The sequence below is a fragment of the Emys orbicularis genome, chromosome 4 (genome assembly GCF_028017835.1).
Source record: "Emys orbicularis isolate rEmyOrb1 chromosome 4, rEmyOrb1.hap1, whole genome shotgun sequence".
Taxonomy (NCBI): Eukaryota; Metazoa; Chordata; order Testudines; family Emydidae; genus Emys; species Emys orbicularis.
Window position 1 is genome coordinate 115,744,032 of NC_088686.1, and position 27,044 is coordinate 115,771,075.

Sequence of the window (27,044 nt, forward strand, 5' to 3'; positions counted from 1 at the left end):
AGAACTGAAATAATCAGTTTGTTGTTAACAAAAAAAAAAAAAAAGCAGCTTTGTCCGGAGCTCTTCAGTCAGTTGCCTGATGCCAAGCAACCCGTGGGAAGTAGCTACAGTGAGAGATGAATGCCCATTCTCCCTGCAGGAGTAAGGGTGTCAGAAAACACACCCTATTGCAGGAATGGGATTCTGGGGCCAGGCCCTCCTCTGGTGTAAAGGGATGCAGCTCCACTGATTTCAATACAGCTGTGCCCCTTTACACCAACTGAAGGTCTGGCCCTTGGAATGAGGTGGGAGGACAGGAGGTGGCCCACAGGTTGGAGACAGCCAGACGTGATGTCTCAAGAATGAGCTCCGTGCCCCCGCAACATCACCTGTTGAGGTAGAAGGAAAAGATGTTCTTGTCCACCAGCTTCTGCTGAATGACGTTATCAAAGAAGGGTGTGACTTATCCACAGAGATCTTTGGGAAGGCCATGCCCATATGCCGTCGAACTTGGCAGCGATGAAGGTTATGCCAGGTTGCTTGGTTGCTTCACCAAAGATCTGGTCCTTGACAACTAAGTCTCCAATCTGCAGGGTGGGGGGGAAAAAAATCCAAGATGGTTAAAAAGAGACAGTCTCAGAGTACCGGGATGGGAGAAAGCACTTTCCTGGAAACAGGATGGAGTCAACACGCAAGAGCTGTTCTCTGGTCTAGCATTGGCTAGAGAGATCCTGCCCCTCAATGCATGCCTCACAGAGAAACCACAGGGGGGGTCTCAGGTCAGAATGCTTTGCTACAAATACAGGCCATTGGAGATACAGCTCCCACCTAGTGCAGGCAGACCGACATTGGGCCCCCATAGCTCCTTGTGAATGGCGTGACAGGAAATGCTTATGCTCCCTTCCTTGGATCAGATTTACTCCTCTAGCTGCTCTCTTATTTCTCTTGGCTCGCTCTCTTTGAGCCCCTCGGCTGGATCTGTGCCCCCTCCACTGAACTGAAACAGCCCTCCTGCAGGTCACTGACAGCTTAGCTCCTTGGGGCAGGGAGTGTCTTTGTTCAGTGCTTGTACAGTGCCCAGCACAATGGGGTTCTGGTCCATGACTGGGGCTGCTAGGTGCTAAGACACGTAACAGTAATAAATCCCATTCGATCCTTGGCTTTCACCTCATGGCTTCCCTGGCCCTGCGCTTTCCTGATTTCTCCTCATGCCCTCAGCATGTTTTTCAGTGACTTCTTGGCCTCCTCTCTGCCCCACACGATTCTGTATCTGTCCCCGCTTTGTACTCCCTCTCTTTAGGGGACGCCATCTCCCACCCATCCCTCATCTACACAGCGACCACCACCCCTACTGCCCTCCTCCCTAACCTCTGCAGTTGTGTGTCCAACTCCAGTTCAAAATGGCTCTCAGATCCCCATCACCACCGGCAGCGCTGTTATCCTTCCCGTCTCCACGCTCTGTCCCCACACACATCTGGCCAGTTGCTGAGTCCTGTTGCTTCTACCTGCCCTTTCCTTGCTATCCCCTTATTGAGGTCATCCCCTGCAACCCCCCCCCCCCCCGCCTGTCTGGCTTGACTGCCTCACTGCTCTCCCCCATCAAAGGCATGTCTGAAACAACCTCTGCTAATGGGAGCTCCCATTATGACCACATCACTTCTGCTCTTTCAGTCCCTCCACTGGTTTCTGGTCACTTACTGCATTGTATTCAAGTTCCTGTTCCTTACCCTCAAGGCCCTACAGAATCCTGTCCCCACAACTCCCCCTTTCATTCCCAACGTGCCTACTCACCTTTCCCTTCCTTCCGCTCTCAGCAGCCATCAGGCTCCCCGCTACTCCTGAAACAACCTCCCTTCCTGCACCGCTCTCTTTCCTCCTTCAAACCCCAACCCCATCTAGCTTATTCTCCTAGCTAGAATCTGCAGCCTCCCCTCATGAACTGTTGGTCTGTGCCACATGTTTGTCTGTCTAGTGGGATTTGGACTGCACGTCCCTCAGTGTAGGGGAAGTTTCCCCATCTACATTTACGGCCCTACTTATGCCCTTTGAATCAGGAGACCCCAAACATTCAGAAAGCAGACACCATAGATGCTGGCTCCCACAGTTCTCAGGAAAGCAGGTCATGAAATTGAGGTGGGCACTGAAGGGTTGTGTTGGGGTAGTGGGAGGGGCAAAGTGGTAATCTGACTGATATGAATTTAAGGTCAGCTCTCTTGCCAGACTCATGGCTACAAGGACTGACATGGTGTAAAGCACTAGGAGATCAGTGTGGCCCCACAGAAGTCAATGGAGCAATGATGATTTACACCAGATGGGGATCCGGCCTTTGGTTTCTATCTCTAGCAGTTCACAAGATCTCATAGCTTAAAATGATCACAGGCAATTTTACCAATTGGACCAGGATGCTTTCAGAGTCCTAACCATCTTTCCTCAGTCCACCCTGGTTGGGTCTGAAACTCCCAGTGGCAGCATTACAGTGAGATGTACTGTACTGAAATGAAAAGCTCAGCCTCTCTGACCTGACATCAGAAAACGATCCCTTGTAAATGACTAAAATCCCCTCAGGGTTAAATAGTGCCTTGCTCTGTGTCAGTGTGTAAAGGTGTGTGTGAAGGCCTGGTATGTGTGCAGAGAGTTCTTATTTTAACTGGACTAAGAACACTTTTTGTTTCAAAGTGTAATTTGCTTCACAAGAGACAAAAGCCACAGAAGCAGGATGTGGGGCAGAAAGGATCTGAGCGACACATCCGGTAACGCACTGAGAAGAGGGAGGCATTTTCAGAAGTGATAAAGGCACCACCGCAGCACAACTTCAGTTTTTAAACAATAGCAATAAAATATTTGACGGGCCCGATCCCTAGCTGGAGCAACGCTGATTTACGCCAACCGGGGAGCTGACCAAAAATCGCTAACGTTTTTACATGCACAAAGATAGCCAGGCGTGCAAGCATTCTCAGGCTTGAAGCCTGAGAGGGTCTTTAGCAGAGCAAAGACGTTGGGTTACAGAACTTTCCCTCTCTAAGTCACTGGTTTGGCTCCCATCCAGGTACATAATGATCAAAAATCATTACTAGCTGATGGCTGTTCGGTGGCCTCACGCCAGTTCCTTGCAGAGAGGTGTCACGCATCACATCCTGCAATTGGCACCCTAGTTAGCAGCCTCAGCAGAAAGACCAAAACCGGAGAGGGGCATAAAGGCTGATGGCCAAATCCTCAGCTGGTGTAGAGCAGGCTTAGCTCCAATGACTTCAGTGGAGTGGGGGCAATTTACCCCAGCCGGGAATCTGGCCTTGAATTCTCCCTTCCTGCTGTGTGGCTAAATGAGGACTTCACTGTGCAGGGCCATCAGCCCAGCACTCACCTGTCTGTGCTTTCTGTCCTGTACTTGTAACGCACCCCCTAAGCTCACTGTGAAGCTAGAACCCCTTGGCAGAACTCGGGATCACTAGCACTCTGAGAGGCAGAGGTTCCCCTGCTACAGCTGCATTCATCGTTTGTTACTTGGAGTGCGATTTCCACCTCCATCAGGAAGTTTTCTACAAGGCTAGTGAAGCATGGGAATAGGCTTCCAAGGAAGGTTGTGGAATCCTCCTCACTGGAGGTTTTTAAGACCAGATTGGACAAACACCTGTCAAGGATGGTCTTGGTAGGTCCCGCCTCAGTGTGTGGGGATGGACTAGAGGACCTCTTGAAGTCCCCTCCAGCCCTACATTTCTGTGTTTCTATTACCTCTCATGGGGTGTTTTTCCTGGGATGTTCAATAAAGGTTCAGGACGCCCAGAATGACTGTTTAGGGGCTGGGGTTTAGGGGGAAGGCAGAGAAGGGAAAGACACAGTCCTTCATTCCCTCTCAACTAGTCAGCTGTCCTTGCCAAACACCCACCAAGCCAGACCCACAGCTGGCAAATCGTGACTTTGATGGAGCTTTGCTGATATCAACCTGCTGAGCATCTGGCCCAGCCTGATGGTTGCATTTTAGGTCTGGGCTCAGACATTGACAATGGCTCCCATTTCACATCTCTTGTGCATCCCAAGCCTCTCTCTGACGTCAGTGGGAATTTGGGGTGTGCAATGAATCATAGAATATCAGGGTTGGAAGGGACCTCAGGAGGTCATCTACTCCAACCCCCTGCTCAAAGCAGGACCAATTCCCAACTAAATCATCCCAGCCAGGGATGATGGAATGCAGGATCCGGCCCTGTACGGGAAGCCACTTGGGTTCCCAGCATTTAGCACCCCACCTCTGTGAGTGCCAAGAACCCACTGCAGTGCTCCCTTGGATTGTAAACTCGGCTCATCATGGGATAGACTTCAATCACTTCCACACACAGGGAAGCTGAACATTGCCAGTTGCAGTGGCTGCAGAGAGCCCTTATCTCCCCCCCCCCCCCCCCCCCCCATGCAGGCTCAGGAACAAACTAATTAAAAAGAAGGCATTACAGTGATAATTTAAAAAAGCTGCAATTTTCCTTCTGACTCATTTCGCTCCCTCCATTAAACTGGAGAGCACTGAAACCTAACACAATCCCATAAAGCCAGCTGCTTTGGATTGCCGCCCCACTCCATCATTGGAGCAGCTCCTTTCAAACGGCCTCTTCATCTCTCCAGTCACCTGCGCCCAGCTCCCCCCCGCTGCTCTCTCCCTGCAATCCTCCAGTCCCACTAGCAGCAACTGACAGCACAGGGCAAAAGCAGACAGCTCTATGGGCGCTAGACTTTTTTTAAATTTTTTTTTTAAACCTAACAGAAGTGGAACATTTATTGCTAAATGCAAAATGACTTCATTCGGCAACAGCAATAAAATCCTTGGAAGGGGTTTTAGTGAATCCTAGAAGCTTCCTGAATGGAAATGACTAGGGTCTAGATTGGGGGTGGCCAACCTGAGACGGAGCCAGAATTTACCAATGTACATTGCCAAAGAGCCACAGTAATACGTCAGCAGCCCCCCATAAGCTCCCTCCCCCTCCAGCCCCCAGTGCCTCCTGCCCACCAGCAGCCCCACCAATCAGCGCCTCCCCATCACTCCCCGCGCCCACCGCAAGCAGGCTCGGGGGAAGGGGTGGAGTGAGGGCAGAGCAGGGGGTTGAGCAGTGAGCATTCCCTGGTGCATTGGAAAGTTAGTGTCTGTAGCTCCAGCCCCGATGCAAGGAGCCGCATATTAACCTCTGAAGAGCTGCATGCGGCTCCGGAGCCATAGGTTGGCCACCCCAGTCTGGTCTAGATCATCTAGAGCTGAATGTTGTGATGCCAGGGAACTAGGCATGGGAGGCAGGGACAGAGAGCTAGAATGGAGGTACATGGATAGCATTGGGCTCTGCAGATCCTCCAAGACCAGTGCAGTACTTGGGGGTGGGAATGGGGGGGGGGGGGGAGAGGAAAGATCTACTGGTTTTGGAGGTCAATCCTTGCTCATTGTGGGGTGGCAAATCCTCTCATCCGTCCAGGCAATACTGACAGTCAATCTTAGCAAGACGAAACTCACTAATGGCATCATCTGAACTCAGTGCGAGTCTGCCCATTGACCGATTCATTTTGAATCGGTCCCAGAGTCTCCTGTCGCTTACGGGGATAACACCTACAAGGGGATGTTCTGGCTGTAAGTCAAGTATTTCTGCACTAGTCTAGAAAAGATTCTGGCAAAGGGAAGCCAGAGTGTAATCCAAGCCAGATGGGAAATTCAGTTCAGGTTGTTGTTCTGCGCAGTGAGGTGGAGAGAGAGAGAGAGGGATCCCTTTCTTTTGACACCAGCAGACTTCGTTAGCCAACACTTTTCAACTGGGACAGACAGAGAAAACGCCAATGGATTTCTGGGCCTACCTAAAATAGGTTTATAGATGTATCTATTTTGCTAAGCAAGTTTAGGGCTCTCAAGCCAACACTGAAGACTAAGGCCCAGATCCTCAGAGGTATATAGGCTCCTCACTTGCATTGATTTCAACACCTCTGAGGACCTGGCCCTACGTAATTTGGAAGCCCAAGTCCCAGTGACTTTCAACAGGACTTGAGCGCTAAGTCACATCTGTGCTTTTGAAAGCTGAGCCCACATTTTCAAGAGTGATTCCGGGCAACTCATTTTCTGAGTGCCTAACTTGAGACACACTGAAGTAGGCTGATTTTCGGAGGGTGGATGCTCTGCACTTCCTGGTAATTAGGTCCCTTTAAGTTGTCTCAAGTTGAGTGCTGGAAAAAAGGACACACCCTCCCCCAAAATCACAGGTCCCTTGAAAATGTAGGCCCCAAGTTTCTACACAGAAGTAGAACCAGTGCAATATAGGCAATAGCAGGGCAAGTTTACCCCGGACTGCCTCAAGTCTGATACGATGGAACTACCTCTAGTGGCGGTAGGGTAGTTTAATCTCCATTCTCACTCAATGCTTAGCCTCGCTAATGAGATCTGCCAATTGCAACGTGGACATATGTCCCTGGGGGAGGTGGACTGAGATCCCCAACTAAGGCCCTGACTCAGCAAAGCACTTAAGCAAGTGTTTACCTTTAAGGAGTAGTGGGATGCAGTCTTTCCTAGTGACTAGCGAACTGGTCTGGGAGTCGGGAGACCTAGGTTCTATTCCTAACTACCACTGGCCTGCTGGGTGACTGTCGGCAAGTTAATTCCCCTCTCCGTGCCTCAGTTTCCCCACCTTATGATACTGACCTGTGTAAAATGCTTTGAGATCTGATGAAAAGTGCTGGGTATTGCTAAGTCCCATTGAAATCAAAGCGACATGCCTGAATTCCTGGCTCAACGAGGGCCTAAATGGGTTGCAGAAGTGAAGTACAGTCATTACTAACCCCCACAGCATCCTGGCTGAGGTATCCAGACAGGCTCCCGGTTCCATAATGGATGGCGAAAGCTGTGCCGTTCTTCTGGTAGGTACTGGATTTGGAGGAGTCGTATTTGTGATGGATCACTGCAGCGAGGAATAGGAATACAGGAGGTACACACAATATTAATGCTGCTCAGCAATTTATACAGCGCGTTGCCTGTTTGAAGCACTGGTCGGGCATTAGCTAATTAAATGAGCTGGTCAAAAAAAAAAAAATCGGGAAAACTTTCCCAATTTTTCTGTCAAAATTTCAACAAAAAATTGAAATTAAAAAAAGAAGAAGCTGTCAGGAAGTCCTAGAAATTAAATGTCACAACCCTCCTGAGAGGTGCGATAGGGGATTATTATCCCCCTTTTACACCTGGGGGGAGGGGAAGAAGCAGAGACGTAAAGGTCACACTAAAGTCAGTGGTGGAACATAGATCAAGAAACTCAGGACTTCCAGACTCCTAACCCCATACTCATAACTCCAGATCATGCTGCCTCCCCTGCTCTTAAAAGTAAATGTATGTTCAAGGAGAGGGTAAGCAGAGCCCTGATTCTTACATATGCCAATTCCGGAATGCCTTATAAAGCATTTTTAACATGCAAGGAATTCAATTATGAGATCCAATTTAGCAGTTGAATAGGATTTGGCTCCCGTATTTAGAGACTAGACTACACATGGCTGTTATGTCAGGGGACATTAGAAACTGAGAGAGTGAGGCTCAAGTCACCATAACTGCCCCAAGAGGAAGATGCTTTGTGCTACGGAGAGTTTGGGTGAATTTAAGTATATACAGGTATTAAACACAAACATTAATTTTTGTATTCACTCATTTATATCACAGAGTGTTTCTTTCTTAAAGGTGATCTGGAAAAGATTTTTTTAAATATACGTTTTCTGCCCTTCTTTATAAAGATGGCCTGGAAGGTTTTAGTTAAAAAAAAAAGGGGGGGGGGGAGGGGGAAAAAAGGATGTCTTCCCCCACACCTATTTGTTTTATACCTTAGAAAGTTGAGGAATTTTATTTATTTCTTCCCCAGTTTTGCTCAAGGGTGTAAATGGATGTCTCAGCAGACATGGATTGTTTTTAATTATAAGGCTGGAGACAACAAGTCATTAGCAATGACATCCTTGCACCCAAATGTTTATTCATCCCTGGAATTAAAATAGGTCAAAAGACAAACAAGCTAAAAAGACGGGACCCGATACATCACTGCCTGGCACCTGGGATATAATCACATCTGTGCAAACTCAATTCCAGTTTGGGAGCATTTTACATTTGTTTTGCACTAGAGTAAAATGAGCTATACAAGGTGCAAGTAGAGAATCAGGACCACAGAGCTGTAAACAGACCAGCTAAAATCTCTTCCCCTCTCAAATGCTCAGCTATCTTACTCCTGGCTCTTGGGTTGTCAACATTTCCCTAGTTCTCTAGAGGTACAGAATCCCCAAGACAGACCAGTCCTGAATCAGAGTCTCCAGCCTAGACAGGGCCCAAAATCTCTAATATATAAAAACAAGTGGGAAACAAACCCACTAAATATATATCTCCATCCACCTGACAAACCACTATCAATCATAAAGGGCACAAGTCCAATATCCCCCCCCCCCCACACACACACCCCTCGGCTTTGCAGGTCACCTTTCATGTTTGTATATTTGTTGGCTCCACTTTCTCCATTCTGCTTAAGTAGCACATTTGGTGGCTTTTAAAAGGCATTTTACCACAGTTGGGTTTGACATCTTCTTCTTTGGAGATTTATTATACTGTAACATCACAGGGTGAAAACCTTGTAATTTATAAGCCTTTGGTTTTAGCCACAACATTTTTTTTTTTAAACACGGTTATTATTATAGATCCATAAACATGTGCATGCACATTCTGGGCAGTAATAAACCAGAAACTAGGACAGTTGGTATCAGATCTATCAAGTTAGGCTTTTTTGACTGCATTGAGCAACAGGACAACATAGCTATAATTTGGGGAGAAGCAGAGCGACACATGGAATGACTCATTACCCAATCAAGGTCAATCCAAAAAGAATTAATGTGAGGGTGTGTGGGAGACGGGAGGAAGGGGAGGGGAAGAGACAGGAGAAGGAAGGGCCATTAACTTGACAGCACACTGGACTGGGACTCAGGACACATGGGTACTATTCCTGGCTGTGCTGGTGACCTTGGGCAAGTTGCTTCGCCTTTTGTGTCCCATCTGTAAAATGGGGATAACAATATTGACATCTCCTTTGTAAAGGGTTCGAGCGCTACAGAGGAAAACTGCTGTAAGAGTTGGATATTATTGTTGTTTTCTATTTCCCTCACCCCCCCCCCCCCCGTCAATGCCACTCCCCCATTTTAGGTGGGTCGTTGAAAAACATCAGCATAGACTTTAATAAAAGAATAATAATATATGGAGATATACATATCTCAGAACTGGAAGGGACTCCAAAAGGTCATCGAGTCCAGCCCCCTGCCTTCACTAGCAGGACCAAGTACTGATTTTGCCCCAGATCAGTAAGTGGCCCCCTCAAGGATTGAACTCACAACCCTGAGTTTAGCAGGCCAATGCTCAAACCACTGAGCAATCCCTCCAACGGCCTTTCCTTGTCCCTTTCTCCTTCAGTCAAAGGGAACAAGGGTGTCAATGCCCAGATATCAGCACCATGCTCCACTAATGCAACGGTCATCACAGGGCAAGAAAAGGGCTTGCTCTGGTGAGCCTGAAAAGTGCAAAATATAAAAGACTGCATCCTCCAAACCCCTGGGGCTGGACAAACTTAAGGGGAAAGAGAAAGGAGATTCTTATTTTGAAGACCTAGTGGCTGCAGGTGCCAAAGACAGGGGCTGTCTCTGTGTATTCCCAGAGCTGTGTCTAGCTTAGCCATGCTGCAGCTGCCTAAGCTGGGGAAACCATCCTGGGAACTGGCATGCAAATGAGAACACAAGAGAGCCCTAAAGCATTCAGTGCTTCACTTGGGTTATTCTCCCCGACTGCTCCAGCTGGCCCACTCATGGGCCAAGAAGTCTGCAGGACAGACTGGTTTTGGAGGATGCCGGTTGCCCTCTGCAGGCCAGGGGTTTCTCCCTCGGGTGGTCTGGCCTTCTGTCCCTGGTTCACAGGGCGGCTCTTTGGTGCCTGTACTGGATACGCAAGGAAACGCAAGGAATAGGAGGCTGTTAAAGGTCATGAGGCCAGGCAGCTACACAGCGCAAGAGCTACTTACAGCAGGCGATGTCCAGGAGGTTGCAATGGACAGAAGGCACCCAGAGGTTGGACGATCCAGTGTCAAAGACCACGGTGAACTTTTGTGGTGGCGTCCCAATGCTAATCTCTCCGTAGTACTGAGCCTGAGGGAGAAGAGGAGTGTTAATACAGATGAAAGTTTGTGGCAACAAGGAGAGTATTCCTAGGTGCTCTCGCTCAAAATTGAATTGAACCGGATAATCCTCTGGGGTTGATGCATAAATAACTTAGTAGTGTAAGACTGCAATTGCAATCCCTACTTCCCCCAGCAGGAGTAGGGAATGGTGTAGACAAGTGCTGGCGGTAGCAAGCTCATAACCACTCCAGTACAGCCTCTTCCAGCAGGAATCATTTGTAGGGAAGGGCATAGTAATGTTGGCTGTGATGAGCTCACAGCTGCTCCAATCCCAGCCTCTCCCAGGAGGAATTAGTGTAGGAACACGGGCTGCGGTAAGCTCACAAGCCCAGATCCTCAAAGGTAACTAGGAGCCTAACCCCGCACTGATTTCAGTCCTATGGCAGTCAGCCTCACACAGCAAGAATCACTGAAAGGAATAGTAGAGAATCCAATAGCTACAGCAGCATCCGAATAGGTTACAGGGTTGCAGGTTGGGTAGGAGTCTCCCTCTCTCTTCTCCGCACAGTTACAAAGTGCTGAAAGGAGGGATGGGCTTGTGATGAAAGCCCTACAGTACAAGTCATAAGGTCTGGGCTCTGTTCCCAGCTCTGCTACAGACTTCCTGTGTGACCTTGGCCAAATCACTTAATCCCTTGGTGCCTCAGTTCTCCTTCTGAAAAAATGGTGGTAATATTCCCTTTGCCTGTCTTGTTCATTTAGAATGTAAAAGAGTCTATTTCTCACTACATCTTTGTACAGCACCTAGCATTATGAGATCAAGGCCTCTTAACCCTCTAGGTGCTACCATAACACAAACAACAGAGGGAAATTCCTCAGAGAATACCTGGAAGTTATCACACAGACACTGAGTAAGGCTACTTCCAGTTGTATTTTTTCTTTATTAAAGTGATTCTGTCATCTCCCAAGTACCCCACCTGTTGTCAGTTCTTAGTAGGTAGTAACTAACAATGTCAGGAAAGTCATGCGTGAAACAGAACAGGTCCTTCTAAATCAGTATGTTAAACCCCTGCCTTCTCTGCTCTTCCAGGTGCCTCAGAATGTAGATGGGGCTGTCGCCTCCCAGCTACTCCCAAGCATAGCAAAACCATACAGCATAGATCAGTTCCTTTGGCAGATGGATGTGCACCTCTGTGGAGGTTTTATCCTGCCCAGACAAGCCTGACATACCTCTAGTTTCTTACCAGCTCACGCCCTCATTTTTTAAAAAACACATTTAAATTATTTAAAATGTAAAACAAAGCAACAGCCACAAAAAATTGGCTGCCCGCAGACAGTACCTTGGGCATCCATCTCCCTGAGCTTTTGTTCTAACCCCAATATGCAAGTGTAAGTAGGGCTAGATTACACTTGCTTGCTCCTGTGTGCTGGGTAGGTAGATTTCCCAGGTTAGGGCCATTAGCTTCTGCTCATTGGAAGTTTTCATTAAAATAAGAAGTTTCTAATCCTTATGACCGTGAAGAGAACCTTGCAGATGTGAACCAAGTGTGTACTGATACAGTGCAGTCTGAGTCTGTAGATAGCCAGCTCTGGTGCCTCTGCTGTTGCTCTTCACTCTGCCAAGCTGCAGCAGAGTGAAACTGGACCACAGTTTTGCCAATTTTCATTGTTGCCATTCCAAGAATCAGGTCAGTTTCAGCCCTGCTGATACTGGGGAGAGCTATAAGTAGCAGTAGAAGCATATATGGAGCGATTCACTGGGCAGTGGAGAGGAGTCAGGAGTCAAACAGGCTGGGATAGAGGTAGAATAGCAGGGAACTTTCCAAGCACCCTTGCAGCTAAAAAAAGGTAGGTGTGTGAGTTAGAGAAATGCTCAGTTTCCCTTCCAGCAGGGAGGGGATAGGTGTAGTAGGGAATACACAATGATCACCTACTAGACCTGCAAGCCAGGGATTGGTATGAAAGAAGTCCTTGAGCAGGGATCAGAGACAGAGATTCCAAGTAGGACTCCCAGGAGCTAGACAGGGGGCTGACTTCTCACATGGGTAATGCCTTCCCTTCGTTCTTATCAGTCTTTGGCTAGACAAGACGGGTGAGGCAATATCTTTTATTGGACCAACTTCTGTGCGCCATTGGAATAAAACTAGTAGCCAACAGAAGTCTGGAAAGATTTTCAACTCCTATTTGTGAGTGAGTGGGAGGGAAAAGATAAGTTAGGAAACTCAGAGAGACAGGAGGATTTATTTGTTTATTGCAGAGAGGGGAGGGAGAAAGAAAGCAAAGACAAAAAATAGCGGGGAGAAGGCAGAGAAGTGGCGGAGGGAGAGAAAAGGAAGATTCTAGGCAAATGCTGAAGACGCACCTCAATCTACTATAGGAAAGAAACAAAAAGGTGGAGTGAAACCAGGAAGGAAACAAAGCTATTACAAAACAAAGAGAGAGGGAGTAAGGTGAACAATTATTAATTAGCAAGCCAACTGGCATTGTGACAATTACAGTGCACAAGAGTCCTATTCCCGCAAATTGCAAGGGGGAGGAGTGACAGCACAAGTATTTCCCACCCTGGCTGGCAGGCTTAGTCCTCAGGCTAGCAGAGATCAGAAACTTTTCAAGTGGCAGGTGTAGGAGAAGACCGTCCTGCTGAGCCAGGGGAAAGGAAGAGATTGCACTAGTTGTGCCTTGAGTTGTTTAAGAGAGGGATGTGGGAGAGGTGTTGTCAGTGTTGTGGGGAAGAGCTGGAACAGCAGTTTAGAAGCAACCTTGGAGTCTCGTTTATCAGCCAGCTAAGTGTGCAGGTGGCTGGACACCCTGGACTACAGAATGCTGAACACAGAGAGGATGGTACAAAGTACACACAGTTAGGCCGGGCTGGTGCTCCTGTTCAGGCAGCGTAGATAGCATCCCTTGGCAGCAGCAAAATTTGGCTTATTATGGGAGTGACTGCAGGGAGGGAAGGGCAGTCCCCCACCAGTTGGTTTAGGGTAGAAGAAAGTTGAGAGCTGGGGCAGCCCCTAGGTGTGAGGCACACAGATGCTCTGGGTTTGCTTACTCTGACTGTCACATGACAGAGGACATCTCCCCACCTTCCTAAAGTTTATTTCTGGTGTTGGGAACCATCGGGATTGGGGAGGCAAAGGAAAGCCACACGCCATGGAAGCCGCCAAAGCGGGGACTGCTGCACTGGGGGCAGAGGGTAAAATGGGGTCCAGCCAGAGCTGCTCTTCCCCTTAGCCCCTTCCTAGACCGAGAACTGTGCAGGGGAGCCCTCCCTCCCCCCCCCCCCCAAACACACACTGGGGGCAATAGGACACAGATGGTGACATCACCTGGACATTCCTTCCTGATATGGTCTTGGGGGAAAACTGCAGTGAGAAATCAGCCAGAGACTCAAGTCCAGCTGGTAGGAGCAGGCACTGATGCAGCCAAAGCAGGGACCAGACATACCAAGAACTTCCTCTGCCCTGTGCTGATTGCTCCGACCCTATCTCACCTCCTAATCTCTTCACCCTGGTTCACTACACCTGCCCCTCTTAGCCCTTTCTTCCCTGGCCTGCCCCCTCACTCCTCTTCCCCTCACTTCCCCCCCCCCTCTGAATTTATCCTCACCCAACTAAGCCCATAAAGGTCATGGAACGAGCAGGCCGTTTGCTGCCACCACATTGTTTTGGTTTAGTTGGGGTTGGTCCGGATTTGAGCAGGGGATTGGACTAGATGACCTCCTGAGGTCTCTTCCAACCCTAGTCTTCTATGATTTCTACGTTCACCTTGCTTGTGTGTTCTGCCCCTTCTCCCACGCTGGGCCTGTCTTGTCGATTTAGATTGTAAACTTGTTGGGGCAAGGACCATCTGCTATTCTTTGTTTTTACACTGCCTAGCAGAGTGGGGGCCCCAGTCTTGATGGGTCCTTAGGCACTACTGTAATAAACATGATTAATAGTAATAAGGGAAGGCTGGGCAACTTAAAATAAAAATCTCAGGCCCTGATCCACTGACAATCTGCTCAGAGCAGTTTGCAGGATCAAGACCTTAGAGCGAAAGCTATGAGGAAGGGAGGTCAATTTTTGCCCTAAAAAACCAAAAAAACAAAACAAAACCCCAAGCCCTTCAGGCTCCTGATTAAAAAGGACATTGCATTGTATAGCCAGCTGCAGTGAGGCAGTGTTCTAAATATTTAGCAGTTTTGTAAGGCAGCTCGGATCACTAAGTAGTTAGTAATCCATTATAATAAACTAATGGGAAGACAGTGGTGCTCTCTGATTATTGCTAGAACTCAAAAAAATTAACCCTTTGTGTGCAGGCAAGGAGGGATTAGCACAGGACACGTGCCTGATGGCATCAGTTTACGGACTCCTGAGCATGATTCTCTACTGTCTTGCCCCTGCTGTGGTCATTTATACTGTCCCCAAGTGCTAGCCAATAAACACCCCACTAGCTTACAGTGGAGCAGGGTTTGTACATGCACTAGGTACGGGTGTAAACGGCCACACAAGGAGCAAGGTAGCACAGGATCAGTCTTCCCCTCAACAACAGTTCTGGGAGACTGACCAGGAAAGCCAATTACTAGCAGCATGGCAGGGGGCTGAATGGAAGTGTAGCCAGAGCACAGCAGGGCAGGCTGAATAAAATGAAATGCAATTTAAAAAAAAAGCCAACATAGCTCCATGTGCCTTAACTGAAGAGGTTTCACACATAAGAACTCATCTGATCAGAATAGCCCTGGACCAGCTTTCCACAGGCTTGCCAGCAATACGCTGACTTGCAGTCACAAGGGAAGGCAGTGTAGATGGGCCAGTGATTCAGCACTTTTTCCTGTGTTTTTTTTTTTTTTTTTTTAAACACAATGTTTTTTGTTTTGCACGGTCACCAACGTCTGTCCAAACCCAGCACCCCTCAAAGGTCACCCAACAGCTGTGCTGAGGATTTTCACTTCTCGGCATTCTTCCAGTGGGGAAAAGGAGCTATTAGACAGCGAGCCGAAGATCAGCGTACTTTAAGGCACCTCCTTAGTACTAGATGAGAATGACCCTGGGTCGATGCGAAGACTTTATCTACACCTTAATCAGAACCAAGTCAAGGGACCCAGTTACAACACATTTGTCCCGTGACCAGATTACAAACACAGATACTAGTTGGTGTAAACAACACGTAACCATGCAGTAATTGGGTCAGGTGACCCAAGTGTTGTAACGGGTACCTGACTGGGTTAAAACATAGACGTGGTCACAATCTTAAGAGAAAAAGCTCTTGGTCCTGTCTCCTCCATTTGATCTTTTGAAGCATCCTTCTGTAACTTACAAATATCCCTCCACTAAGAGTGACAGATTTCCACCTTGTCACGGACAGTCACAGTCATGGTCAAATCCCCGCCACATAACAGGCTATTTAAACTCTTGCACATTAGGCTTTTACAGTGCTCTGGCTGGTAATCTGTTAGCAAGTCAACAAGGCGGAGGAGGTCATATCTTTTATTGGACCAGCTTCTGTTGGTGAGAGAGAAGCTTTTGACCTACACAGAGCTCTTCTTCAGGTCTCTTTCACCAACAAAATATTCCCTCACCTTCCTTGTCTCGCTAATATCCTGGGACCAACATGACTACAACACCACGGCAAATAGTAAGAAGATAGACAAGAAAAGCTTTGCAGACTCCCTCACCTCTGAAGGGAGCTTGAACTTTGGGAACGGAGCTGAACTTTTAAAAACACATGCCAATCCTACAAGGTTGGCTCTGTACTGAATTTGCAGAAAATCCAGCAAAGTACTTAAAAGTTAACAGATACTTAAATGCTTTGCTGGGTCAGTCTCCGTCACAGGATGAGCTGGGCCTATATGGACCTATGCCTTCAGTCACATGACCCTCGGTCACCTGATCAAAGTGCAGGCTAGAATTGGGGGCTTGACTCTTTGACAGGCCCAGCTCACCCTATGACAAGGCCACAGAACTTAGACTCAGGGTTTCTTTAAGTTCTGCTGGCTGCAATGGAGCCCCACTGGGCTGTTCTGGGATCTGGGAATTGCAGGAATGCAGCAGTACACTAGCCACACACCCCTTCTGTATGTCACACCCCTATGCTGGAAGTGGGATGGGCGGCCCACAGCTGGCCAGGCCAGTTCTATGCCATCTGGCGATTCCTAAGGGGAAATTCTTAAGGTAGCCGGTTAAACCGGCTACAAGATTGCACCACTCAAGCAGCGCAAAGCAAAGCATTCTCCATGTGAGTCATGATCTGGCCAACAGTCGCTGCTCAAGGAACTAGACAGATAAATGGATAGACCAGAACCAAATATACACTAGGAAACCCAGAGGAAGTACTATGTGCTTTAATACTGATGAGCTTCACGGAAGAGGTGCTTTAAGACCTGAATGCAGAGAGATACTGCTTCCCTTGGCCAGGGAGGGCATCATAGGTGTAGGGATGCAGGAGAACTATGTTAATACAGTTAAGAAAGCCATGGAGATGCCACCTGTCATGTCATTCTCATGACACCACCTACATCTCAATGGCATTGCAATGCAGGGTGTGCAGTCTCCATTGTGCATCATGCCCAAATGGCTACTTCTGCCGAGGAGGTTTAGAGGCTCCCCCAGTCTCCTAGCACTTTGGGTGGGGTTCTGGCATGCTGTCAGGGTCTCCCAACCTGAAGGCAAAGGCACAACTGCCCCCCCTCGTTCCCCACTTTTTTGCACCAGAAAGGGAAAAACCAAAACAAGCCATTGGAAACACCACAAAGCTGACTTTAAGCCATGCTGTGTCCACTAACAGGAACAGATGCAGAGTATCCCCCTATGGGTCAATACCAGGTACCATTCTGTGCCACCTATGGGCCACAAGCTCTGGGGGACGGAAACGCAATGAGTCACTGGCATCCTGGTCAGCAGGGACCAAGGCTCTGAGAGGGGCCTCTCGGAGAGACTTGGGCAGGATTTTCTGCCTGTCTAACCAGGGGACACTGGTCTGGATTGGGGTGACAAGCAGCAATGAGCGGCAGAAGGAGGGTGTATTTCAGGGGATGGGGTGAAACCTGGTTATTTTAAACTCTTCAGGCATAGGGCATGCAGAGCTGGGTGGGAAGGAGAGGGGGTATTGCCTGGAAGGAAAAAAGGTAGAGGTGGGGGTGGGCAAAGAAAGACACAGCTGGTATCATGCATGAGAACTACAGTGATCCCTTCTATGAATCCTCTCCCACCCAGTGGTTGTGCCTATGCTACGTGCTCTTTCACATGAAAGGATAGTGAGGTCGGAGCTACATCACTGCCCATCACACTGACTAGTATTCTCATTATTTCCTTTAACCACCCCACGCTAGTCTGTCTCCATCTGTCGCCTCTGGCCTTTTTCTTCAATTCTAAGCGCTGTTGTTTTTACTGCATTTGTACAGCACCTAGCACACTGGGGTCCTGGTCCGTGACTTGGGCTGCAAGGCGCTATAGTAAGACAAATGATAAATCTGCCCTGCCACAGCTCCTGGGGTCCAATATTCTAGCCTGACGTCACAAGAGGAGCACAACCAAATTCCTCTGACATTCTTGTGACTTGAAAATAAACCGAAAGGGGGTTGAAATCATTTCTAGCAACAAGATTTGCAGATGGAAAAAACAGCACCTGAGAAGTGACTTAGTGTCCGCTCTCAACAGCCAAGAGCTGAAAGTGTGGAAAAGGTCTTTAAAAGAAGAAGCCAAAAATGTTTCGGAATCGCAGCCCCACCGTTGTGTAATCCCCACCTCCCTCTGTTTCGACATCGCTGATTAACCAATTGCGGTCCCTCCTTGCTGATCCCAAGGAAGTTGAGGGAGGAAGAAATTGGAAAGCTGACAAGAGCCTAGGAGGCCTGGGAGTGCAAGTGAAGAGCTGCCAAGACATTCCCGTTCCCAGGAGAGCACTCCATATACGCAGGACATGGCATGAATGGTTGTTCCTAAGTCTGATGCCTTCAGTTCTGGGAGCTTTAAAATTCCACCTGTCTCGTAGGAACCAAGGCTGAATGGCCACTGAAATGTAAAGGCCTCAATTTTTGGGTGCCCAACCTGAGGCTAATTTTCAGAAGTGCTGAGCACCCACAAATTCAACTGAAGTCAATAGGAGCTGTAGGTGCTCAGCAACTCAGAAGGGAGAAAAAAAACAAACAAACAAACAAACAAATCAGGCCTCATATTCAGTGTTTAATTTTCAGCACCCAAGTTAGAAAAGTTTGGCATAACTAAACAGTCTAAATACACTGCTCCCCAGACAGAAGATCAGGAAGGAGTGAGAGAAGGAAATAGGCCATGGTGAGGCTAGCACAGCTGTGGGGGAAGAGGTGTGATGGGATATGAATCAAGAGCAGAAACCTGGGTGGGGCCAGAGCTGGGCAGATCCTTGAGGGGCAGAACACCGCAGCTGCGCTGAGCCCTGTTCTGGTTACAAGAAGCGACTAATAGGTAACTTTCCAGAGGACAGCAGCACAGCTAATAGGTAGGAGAAAGAACCTGCTTCAAAGGTGGGCCCTTCTGGAAGGCTTTGCCTGCAGTATGAGCCGAGTCATTTACGGAGGGTGGATAAAGCCCTCGTATGGATAAAGCCCTCTCACAACGAGACCCTGTTTGAAAACACCAGTCAGGGGGCCTGATCCAAAGCCCATTGAAGTCTATGGGAGTCCTACATTTTTAAGAACCAGGGATAATGCTGGCAGGGGTGATTCAGCAGTATCCAGGCTGAGGAGGTGGGAAATGACCTCTATCCTGGCAGAGGGTTGCCTCTCCTACCCTCCCCTACCATTCAGACACCCATTGCCTCCCAGACGTTTGCCAGGCATTTCCTTTTCCATCCGCAGGGAAAACACTGGTCTAGATCCTGGCTGACAGTGTCACACACCAGCCCTAATCATGTTGCTGATTCCCCATCAGATGGCCCAAGCTCACATCCACCTTTTGTAATCTGTTTCCGGTCACGTGCCAAAAGGAGACTTCAGTAAACAATTGCTGCCTTGAATGCTTGGGGGTTTTCCTCATGCTAGTGTCAGCACCACTGGTATCAAGGGGTTAATATTATAATGGGCATGTGTGCCAATGCCCCCTACTGGATGGAAGAGGACTATAACCATGTTTCATGGACCCTATACTGCTAAGAGCTAATGCAGGTTCCCCATTAATCCAAGAGGGGACATTTCCTTTTGAAGTGGGTTCTGAACCTCCCTCCAGCATTCAAGTTACATTAACTCCCTTGCAAGGCTGAAGATGGATATTCAGGAAGCTGCCTAACATGTAATTTGCTCCATTAATGAACTACAAAGTGTCTGTGTGTCCAATGCAAACCCAGATAGTGAGCTTTGATTAAAGGAACCCTGCACTCTCAAAATATATGCAGTGTTTTACCAAAGCAAAATGGCACATATATTCTGTTTCTGGATTCCCTTTTCACTTGACCCTCGTCAGTACTGCTGCCAGTATATAGGTGGGTGTAACATCTGCCTTGTGATTTTCTTGAGTGCCCAATCTCAAGTGCACTTGACAAGCCAGACTTTCCAAAGTGCTCAGCACCCCCAACTGGGGCCAGATTTTCAAAACAACTCAGCGCTCAGCAGCTCCCATTGTGATTCCTATGGGCTTAGGCCCTGATCCAGCAAATCATTTAAGCATGGGCTTAACTCTAATGGGACTACTCAACAGCTTAAAGTAAAGCACGTTCTTACATGCTTTGCTGGATTTGGGCCTCAAACAAACAGCAGCAAGAGTTCTTTTCATCCATAGATCTCACGGCACTTTGCAAAGGAGATCAATACGGTTATCTCCAGTTTATGGATGGGCAAATCACTTCCCACCCTCATTTCCCCAGCAGCTCAATGATAGAGCTGGGTTCTATTCTTGGCTCTTACAAATTCCAGCTCAGTGCCCTGGCCACTGGGCCACAACGACTAGTAATAGTAACAGCTACCTCTCCCTCCTGCTTGATGCATTCAGTGAAAACTACCATTTGTTATGCCCTTGCATCACAGGCAGTGGATTGTGGCACCACCAATCAGGCGAGAAGTTGAGAGGTCTGATTACAAAGGAGAAAGCTTCTACTGACAGTCATAAAGTTTGGGTAATTAGCAATGAGGGGAAAAGAAATAGGCTACTGAAGCTGTGAAGACGGTTTTAAAGCGCTCTTGGGTGTGGCAGCGGGTTTATTAAAACTGCGAATAGCTGTAAATAAGAGGCGCTCACCCTTCAAACTGTGGCTCCTCCATTCCCTGTGAGTGTACACCACATCTGTGTACTTATATAGTGCTACACTTAAAGGCCTTCTCCTCCCCCTGAAGTCAAATGAGGCATTGCCATTGATGTCTGTGGAAGCAGAACTGGACTTTAAGGCTCAGATCTTCAAAGGGAGCTAGGCAATTTGGACCTAAGGGGCTAATCCCTGCAACTGCTCTGCAAAGAAGGTGGTATCACCCTTTTACATATGGGTAAACTGAGGCAGAGTAAGGCGCTTGCTGCAGAATTGAGGCCCTGACTTTGGCAGGGTGATTTCCTTGGGAGTGGATTTCCACAGCACTGGATGAGAGTATAATGTGTCTGCAAACAAACGTTGCCCATGTGCAGGGGCTGTCAAGGTCTGAGTGCAATTCAATATTCACAGCAAAGAGTCAGGCACTTGAGAAGCATTTGCAGCAGGATGAGTCAGCTATCACTGTGGGCAAGCAACAACCTCTTTTTCCTGTCCTTGTGAGTTGCAAAAGAGGTGCAGATGACAACAAGTTTCCAGGTTAATGGGAGACCCTATGCATTGACGCAGGGAACTCCCTGCAATACCATGCTGCCAAATAGAGCAGTGACCCTGCAGAACTGGCTGCTGTACTTACATCCATGTAGTTCTTCAGGGTCTCTGGGGTGGGCTCCCCTACGCCAGGCACGCCCAGCTTGTATTTCAGGAATTCGCCCATTGCATTCAGATCAGGGATTTCACTTCCGGCTTCATTTAGGATGCGGCGCACTGAGGGGAACTTAGTCAGTGGGATTCTGTTTGGGAACCAAAGAAAAGCATATTGCCAGTTAAAGCAAGTAACCCCCCAATGCCAAATGATAACATCCCTCCCCCACTCCAGGCAGGGCTGGACCTCATGCAAAGCAAGTGATCGTCTGGTACACAAGGAGTACTCAGAGGTTCAGTAGCAGTCTTACAAAAATCCAGAACGTGCTGCTGTTTAATGTTCTGAGGGACAGAATTTCCCTCCTCCTCCTTCTCCCCAGGGTGACAGCACCTGTTTCTGTTGATCTGTGCATACAAATAAATGCACACCAGGGCCTGTAGGAACACATCATCTGCTGGTGCAAAATGGCACAGTTCCATGGACGTTAACGGACTGGCCAGTTTACATCAGCAGAGAATTTGGCTCCTAATGTCAGCAAGGTTTACAGCGCAGCTCCCAGCCTGGGCAAGCTTCAACAAAGTTTATATTTTTCTGAAGCCTACTGTTGGGTCTTCTTTCTGGAGCCTTAATAAGAATACCTAGCGCTTGGTGCTTTTCATGTGTAGACCTCAAAGTGCTTTACAAAGGAGGTATCTGCGATTATCCCCACAGATGGGGAAACTGAGATACAGAGGCTGACTTGCCCAAGGTCACACAGCAGGTAGGTAGCAGAGGCAGGAAGAGCACCCAGGTCTTCCAAGTTGAAGCCCAGTGCCCTATCCAGAGAGCCATGCTGTTCGTCTCTCTCAATTCCCAAGGCCTGTGCAGGAAGAGAAGCACTCACGGCTTTCCATCTGGGGCATGTCTACTACACTTCCAGCTGGGGAAGTGTGTGTCTCCTCAAGCTCGGAACAGCACCCCCAGCTCCTAGTGTAGACATCCTTGAATGAGCCAAATTTAGGGTATGTCACAATCCAGCATTTCTAGCATGAGCTGCTTCTAAGTGTTGGAAGCTCACCTCAACTTCAGTGAGGTACATGAGTTTATATGTGCATGGAGGGGAGGTGGGCTACCAGCACCAGAAGAAAAAATGTCAGGAAGTTTGGATACCGCCATTATTCCCTTCTCCTGCTTCCATCTTTGGGGCACTTCCCTTGTTCTAAGGCCCTCTTCACACCAGAAGCAGAACCATGCTAGCTCTAGCTATGTTCCAACACACCGTTTTCATGACAAGCGCCTGATCCAAAGCCCACTGATGTCAATGGGAATCTTGCCATCGACTATAGTGGGCTTTGCACCAGGCCCCCCATTAGCAGGATGCTGGATGAACATGGAAAAAACAGACCATTCTCGCTCTGAAGGGCTTATAAAACCACATTTGGGGAGGCAGCAGGAGTAGTGTATAGCGCGGTTTAGTTTGGGAAAAGGATTCCCTGTTCATTTGAATTAGGGAACCATGCTAACAATAGTTACTGATCCAGCCTCCGGATCCCACCATAGGCAACACCTTAAACTCATCTATTATTGGGAGTGGACTACATCCACCCTGATCGAATTGGCCCGGTCAACACTGGCTCTCCACTTGTGAGGCAACTCCCTTCTCTTCATGTGTCAGTATAACAATGCCTGCATCTGTAATTTCCACTCCATACATTTGAAGAAGTGAGGTTTTTTTACCCACAAAAGCTTATGCCCAAATAAATCTGTTAGTCTTTAAGGTGCCACCGGACTCCTCATTGTTTTTGTGGATACAGACGAATACAGCTACCCCCGATACTTGACACCTTAGACTCAGACTAGCAACTGCAGAAGTGCAGTGTTCCCAACTGCTAGGGATGTCCCAGCACCACTGAACTCATGGCCCTCAGCAATTTCATTCAAATGGGGAAAGCACGCTAATGCTCAGGGCCCCTATGCTACTAATGATCTTTGGCAACTTCTGGAGCCAATGGTTTTGCTCAAGAAAGTTGCCTGCTCCTCAAGGTGTGGTAGCCAGCCTGCTCAAAACCATCCATTCCCGTCTCCCCAAGAAGCCATCCATTTGGACGCTGTTGTTTGTAAGGACTCTGCCAACTTCTTTCTGAAATTTCTGTATTTCCGGCCCTGTCCACGCTGGGAAATTGACCGTGTTCTTGCAAGCTGTCAGGTATCAGGGCTGTACTGGTTGCTGCTGGCCCACAACAAGAGTATAATTTTGTTAAAACAGTTGTTGGAAACTGCTCAGAGTCCAGAAACAACTGAAGCACAGGAGGGGCTTTATAAAACAAATGAGAGCTCCCGTATCAGGCTGTTTACCTATCATCGAAGAGCGGTAAAGTCAATACCTAGCTAAAGCCACTTCCTTTGTCGGTTATGGTCCAGTGCAAATAAAGAAAGTTAAAACATTGACAGAAAGCTGATCACAGCTCACAGAAAATTAAATAAGGAAAACAACTTACAGCTATTTTGCTTATCATGATTTCGATCTTTGTAAACACTCCACTGAGGTTCCACTTGAGAGGACAACTGTCCCAGCTTGGCACTCCCTAGATCAGACTCCTGACTCCCAGGGCCTCATTCACTGCTGTCCAGCACCTAGAATAGTCATTTTCACCAGTGTGTGTGTGTGTGTGTTACAACTACTACACCGGACCCCCGCTAGAACGCAGGGTTTTGGATCCATGCGCGGTCCCGCGTTAACGCAGGAACCGCGTTACCGTGGGGACCGCATTACCATGGATTCCAATGAAGGTAATTAAGTTTGGGATCCATGCACGGTCCCGCGCTATAACCGAATTCACGCTATAAGACGCGCGTTCTAGTGAGGGTCTGCTGTATTCTGATCTCAAAGCATTTTACACACACTTTGCACTGTTGAAACAGACTATGCCAAGTGCAGGGCCACAATGATCAGGCTCCTAATGTGGCCAGAAACTCCTACTTCTGTATCACAGATCAAAGACAACAGACTTTAACAAGAGGGCATATTGTTTCCACAACCCAAATCCTCGGGTCAAATCCCCCAGATCCAGTGCTACCTACTTCCAGAGTAAATGTATATTTTGTGGAGGGTTTTGTTTGAAGTTAACATATTCACTGTCCGTTTCAGCAACTAGAGGAGAAAATTCCTGACCACTACATAAAACCTCAAGTCTTGATGATCTCTCAGAAGTTCCATCGGCCTTCACAGGAGTAAAACTTTCCAAGCTCTGATTTTCAGAAGGGCTGAACACCCACATTTCCAGCTGAAATCAAGAGCAGCTGCAGGTGCCCAACCCTTCTGAACAATCAGGCCCTGGGAAGTTTTGCTCCTGTAAAGGTCAATGAAACTTCTGAGAAATCATCAAGACTTGAGGTTTTACTTAGTGGTCAGGGATTTTCTCCTCTTGTTTTTGAAACGGTCAGTCAATAGGTAAGTGAAAGTTAACTCAAAACGAGCTCCACCCACAATATACATTTACCTTGGAACTATACAAGAATGAATTTGGGTGAGCAACCTGAGCCTGACAGGTTTGTTTCTTAGGGCCACATCCTGCTCGATGCTGGTCATCCTCAACTCTAACCAGTTTCAATGGGAGTTGAGTGCGCTTAGCCCATTTGCTGGATTTGGCCCTGAGGGAAGGTGACTAGTCAACAGCTGCAACACATCCAGGGTGGCACGCTACACGCACTTTTAACTTCTGCTTAGCAGTAGCGAGACACTTTAAAGCACCCCAATGCCTCTTCTGAGAAACTTCATGAGCCAAACTGTGCCCTTGGAGAGGCAGGTGCATCTCCCAGGGAGGGAAGTCAATGGAAAAAGTCCATGCCTAGCTAAGGACCAAATTTTAGCTCATGATAGGTCAGATTTTGTTTTGCTTCTTTGCTTAATTCTCCCATTTCCAATCCTTGCCGAGGGCTGGATGCAGGGAGACTGTCTCTTTGGTCTGTTAGGCGTTTACCTGAGTCTGCAGCTAATTCCTCACGTCAAGTACTAATCCCTCCCCCCCATGAGCTCATGGTGGCAGAGAGAAATCGCAACCTCCCAAGAGCAAGAGAGACGCACATATTCTTAAGCAACAAAGACCCTGGTTTTCTATAACCCTCCGCAGTTACCAGAGGCAGTGAGGCAATGGGCAAACCCAAGCAGGATGACTCTTAAGAAATATGTCTCCCAGGAGGCCTCAACAGCTCTTTGGAGCAAGGGGTGAGCAGCTGCTGTTGCCATCGGGCTCCCCGCCAGCACCTTTGTTTACAAGGACCTCGCCCCGGGAGCCCCTAGCGCCTGCTGTCTAGCCGTGCCCAGCTGCAGCACTTCCCTCACCTGATCAGCGCCGAGCATGGGACCACAAGGGCCAGGAGCAGGACAAAGGCGCGGAGCCCCATGGCTGCTGCGGAGCTGGCTCCCGGCGTGACGGCTGCTGCAAGCCGATCCGTGCGCCACTGCCTTCCCACACCCTCTGTTATCCAGGGCAGGGGATGACTGAGCATGGAATCCTGTGACTTTGGGATCAGCTGACGGGCTAAAATGGCACTCCCGTGTCACGTGATCACAGCGCCCGCTAGGGGAGGAGGAAGTTGGGGAAGGGATTTAACCCTGTAAACGCCACAGTCGGGCGGAGGGAGGTAGCTTAGGGCTATGTGGAGCCAGACTTTCCGTCAGCAGTATTGCTAACCCAAGCATGCAAACACCATGAGTCAGCCCCCCTCCCTCCGCCACAAAATAGCATGAGACTGCCTTAGAGTGCTTTGCTGTCTGGCTTTTAATTTGGACTTCGGTCACAGGTTTCAGGCTTTTCTCTGCAGCCAGGAAAGCTCAAAACTTAATAATAATTAAAAAAAAGGGGAAGAGTGAGCTGCTGGTGTACTCATACGGTTTTTGAAAAACACCAAACGTGACAAGACTTGCACTACGATTGCAAGAATTTGCAACACTGGTAGAGAGACTGTGCCATGTCTACTTCCCACTCAATGATATAACCTCCCTGTGGCAATCGGGGCAGCTGCTGGCATGGAAAGAGGAGATCGGGAAAGTATTTAATATATTTGTACCTGCCTGTTAGTCTCTCTCATGGTATGCACAGTGGGCCCAGCCATTACATAGCATCCTCATCAGCCAGGTGAGGAGGCAGTAGCCCACCGTGGAAATAAGTCAGTGGGCACTCAGAGAGAATATGCCACATAGCCAGAAGTTAACTGCATCTACCTGGTGGTGGGTCATTAGAGGAACCCCATTTGAAGAGACTGGCTGCATAATGGCCCTGTCCTGTTCGAAACCGGTTCAGGGATGACCACAGGTGTCTTGGCAGGTCAAAACCTGTTGGGCAGATGGTTGGGTAGGTGGCGAGAGAGTGATTATTAATGACTGTCATCGCAGACCTCTCATTACACCAAGCAGATTCCACCATGTCTTGTGGTGGCACAAGTGACCATAAAGGGCTCCTAGAAGACTGGCGAACTGGCGAGTGGTTGAAGAGGTCAGAGTACAGAGGCAAGCTGCTGTTCTCACAGCTCTTGGCCAGGAGCAGGATGGAGGCCACCTCACGGCAAAGATGGGATGGTGCTACATTTCTAAGTATTGGCAGCCATGGCAATGGAGTTGCACGAAAAGTCCCCATAACGTGCATAGCTTTGTTAAGCTCTACATCGAGCAGCCTCACGTGAGACGAGTGACACCAGACAGGAGCACGTACTCTGCTGCTGAATAGCAGAGGGCAAGGACTGATGTTCTAAGCGTCCCTGCACTTCGAACTAAAGATTGTTAGTGCAATTTAGCAGCTAGAAACAAGGAGGAGACAGCATCATGTGAGCTGTCAGCTCCCTGCAGACCACTAGCAAGGGTTTTGTGGACCACCCGTGATGTATGGACCACAATTTGGGATCCCTACGTAGGGACCTTAGCAAAATTGCAGTATCTGGACTCCTTGGTCCTGTAGGTTTGAATTTTTGTAGGGCAGCCGCTCCATTTCAAGGCAGATGAACCAGATTCCCTGGATCTTTTAGAGAATACCCTGAAAAGCCAGGTGCAGTCTGGTTTGTCTGGATGTTAAAGGTCTGAGGGCACTTTTTAGGAAGCAAGGGGCCTTTGACCAAAATTTTACCCACTCTGAAGT

General features: G+C 48.3%; 1 protein-coding gene across 1 annotated transcript in view; it reads right to left on the reverse strand.

Annotated features, from left to right (window-relative positions):
• The window catches only part of CTSD (cathepsin D), a 43,416-nt gene extending 17,954 nt beyond the window's left edge, over nt 1–25,462 (reverse strand). Inside the window, 7 exon segments of the mRNA XM_065403617.1 lie at nt 333–441; nt 444–479; nt 482–566; nt 6,769–6,887; nt 10,011–10,134; nt 20,926–21,082; nt 25,256–25,462. Coding sequence (XP_065259689.1) covers nt 333–441; nt 444–479; nt 482–566; nt 6,769–6,887; nt 10,011–10,134; nt 20,926–21,082; nt 25,256–25,422 — 797 coding nt within the window. The 5' untranslated portion in view covers nt 25,423–25,462.
• Nucleotides 25,463–27,044: the final 1,582 nt, after the last annotated feature.